The following is a 2,901-nucleotide window of genomic DNA, read 5'->3' as shown; positions in this document are numbered from 1 at the left end:
ATTTTAAGCAGACCATTTATAAATATCTATTTATGCTTTAATTATAATAAAATGTATAATTTTTTTTCATTAACTGACTAAAAAAAGCTCAAATTTTATAGTGTAATATTTCACCATGAGCTTTATTCTGGTATTATCTAGTTTATGATGACTGGATAATTGTAATTAATAGTAATAAATCTGATTGTTTAATAATTACTTTAAATGTATCATTTACCTGTGGTGAAGAGCACCACGGCCTTGATGCAGCTGTACTCTGCAGAGTCCACCTGCAGCACCTTCAGCTTCTCCACCTGCTCCTGGAAGACCCGGATGTGGTCCATGAAGGCCACCACGCGGTCCGCGGACATCGGGGAGGCGTGGAGGCCCGCGGCGGCCAGCAGCGGGGCCACGTGGACCGGCATGGAGCACTGCGCCGCGTTCAGGACGAACAGTTCGCTCCAGGTGAGGCGGAGGAGGGCCACCTGGTCCGGGACCTGCAGGTCCGGGAAGAACGGGATGTTGCGGGCCCACTCCACCGCACTGAAGAGCATGCGGGCCGCCAGCTCGCAGATGTTCTCGATGCCCATGATGTTGTTGCTCTGCAGGCACTGCGAGCCGAACCTGGAGGTCGGGTAGGGCTCGGCCCGGAGCAGCAGGGAGATGTACCCGGACAGGTAGGAGTGACACTGGAGCGGGTCTCCGTTAGTCAGGGCGAACTGGCCGTGATAGGACTGCGTGGCTATCCTGCCTCTTTGGACAGCTGGGTGTGGGAAGAAACAAGCAGTAAATAACTTAGCTTTAAAGCAGCTAAAACACGTTTAAAGCGAAGCTAAAATGACGAACACGAAGAAGAAGAAGAAGAAGAAAAGAAGAAGAAGAAGAAGAAGAAGAAGAAGAAGAAGAAGAAGAAAGTCTCAAAACACACTTTATTTCCTCCAGCTACTTCGTTTCTAGCTTGATCAAAAAATGTTTCAGACAAGTCTACAGAAAATAAACAAATAAATAAAATTGAGCGGAAATAAAAACATGTTCTCACACAAACTGAAAATAAAAGCCGAGCTGTTTTTGCAGCTTTGTTTTTCTGGAACTAGCTTAAATTCACCTAGAATTATTACCGGCTCTTATATCTTGCAAAAATAATTGCAGATATATTTTTGTTGTGAAAATCTGCTTATAACATTGTCCAAATTCTGAATATATAAACAAAAATCTAATTCATATGATTTAAAAAAATCTCTAGCTTATTTGGTTAACAATAACAACATGCTACAGCAGCTAGCTGGGCCTCAGCGGACTGAATAATAGCTTAAAATGGAAACTAAAACACACGAAGACACACACACACACACAGCCTGAATGAACACATAAAACCATGCACTAGAAAGCTGCAGTTTTAACAAACAAATATCGAAATGACACTACATTAATATCTTACCTCAATAAGCTACACTATGCTAACACTTAATGCTACTGAAGCTTTATGCGTGATAATAATATAATAAAAAAAAAACAATAAGACGTTTTTAGAAATTTATTTAGACGAGTAAAATGAATTATTTTCCCGGCTTAGATCAAACAAAGGCTGTTTTCCATGAATTAGTTGTAAAATTACGTGTAATTTCAATTTCAYACGCGAATAAAATAAACGCAAAGACCGCTGGGAAATTGAGTTCCTCTCGTACCTTCCCTTCTCATTCCGACTTTGAGGCATTTCTTCAGGCGGCAGTACTGGCACTGGTTGCGGTGGTGCTGGTCCACGGGGCAGTTCCGGTTGGCCCTGCAGGTGTAGGACAGGTTCCTCCTGACGCTGCGTTTGAAGAAGCTCTTACATCCTTCGCACGTGAACTGTCCGTAGTGCTTCCCGCTGGACTTGTCCCCGCACACGATGCACTCGATCTGCTGGCTCTGCTGTTTGTCCATGGACGAGGATGAGGAGGATGAGGAGGAAGAGGAGGTGCCGTTGTTGTTGGTGGTGGTGGTCGCGGCGGACGAGCCGGACGCGTTGGTGTGCTGGGCCGCCGCTCCTCCTCCTCCTCCTCCTGTCTGGGTTATTTCCAGAGAGGGCGCAGAGTTGATGCGTCCCGCCAGCTCTCCGGACAGAGACAGCGGCGCCACCTGGGACACCGGGGAGGACAGGGTCCCCTGGGTGTCCCCCACCACCAAACCCTCGGTGTTTCTCCACGCCACCATAGCCATCCCGACCGTCTCCAAAAGTATGCGCACCCAACTTTCTCCCTCACCCCCCCTCCTACTCCTGCTGGATAATTAACGCGCGCGGCTTGTCGGCATTAATCTCTCGCGCACGTTCAGGGAAACATTGTTCAACAGAATTAAATGGATCTCAGCGCGCATTAGATAACCGTGATACAATTATTTAACTTATCAAGTGAAGGACGGACGATAGAGGGGAAATCCAGCTTGTGGGTCTTCACCATCCACGAGAGATTAAAACAAAAACAAAAAACAAGAGCTGAAATCCGCAAGGAGAAGCAGCAGCGTTATTCCAGAAAAAAAAAGCTACGTCTGATCCCCTCTGGTTTCTCTCTGCGTGTCCGGTTTTGATCCGTGCGTGCCAGCAGATCCTTCATCACCCGACCAGGCTTTCCAGGCGCTCCCTGCTCTCCCGATCAGTCAGAAGTTACATTAAAAAGACAACAGAGGAGGAGGAGGAGGAGGAGGAGGAGAGAGAGAGAGTGAGATGAAGGAGGTGGAGGGTAGGACGGGGACTTGATGGATGGTGAATTTGATGATGCTTTGCAGAGTGAAGAAACGTGATGCGTCGGTGACGTCACATGTTGGGGCGGAGTTAAGGAGAGACTGATCTGAGAGCAGCTGCGCGCAGAGTGGGGTGGAGGAGAGGAGCTGTGCGTTGACAATTTGCATAATGATGCAGTGTGTGTGTGTGTGTGTGTGTGTGTG

At 47.1% G+C, this 2,901-nt stretch overlaps 1 protein-coding gene across 1 annotated transcript in view; it reads right to left on the bottom strand.

Annotated features, from left to right (window-relative positions):
* LOC106535569 (COUP transcription factor 2) overlaps window positions 1–2,716 on the bottom strand; it is a 6,398-nt gene extending 3,682 nt beyond the window's left edge. The window contains exons 1-2 of the mRNA XM_014032609.1: window positions 1,665–2,716; window positions 218–742 (exon numbers count right to left, since the gene is read on the bottom strand). Coding sequence (XP_013888063.1) covers window positions 218–742; window positions 1,665–2,178 — 1,039 coding nt within the window. The 5' untranslated portion in view covers window positions 2,179–2,716. The remainder of the gene's footprint in view (window positions 1–217; window positions 743–1,664) is intronic.
* Between the last annotated feature and the right edge of the window lie 185 nt (window positions 2,717–2,901).

This window comes from Austrofundulus limnaeus, unplaced genomic scaffold (genome assembly GCF_001266775.1).
Source record: "Austrofundulus limnaeus strain Quisiro unplaced genomic scaffold, Austrofundulus_limnaeus-1.0 Scaffold1492, whole genome shotgun sequence".
Classification (NCBI taxonomy): Eukaryota; Metazoa; Chordata; class Actinopteri; order Cyprinodontiformes; family Rivulidae; genus Austrofundulus; species Austrofundulus limnaeus.
This window is presented reverse-complemented; position numbering and strand designations above follow the sequence as displayed.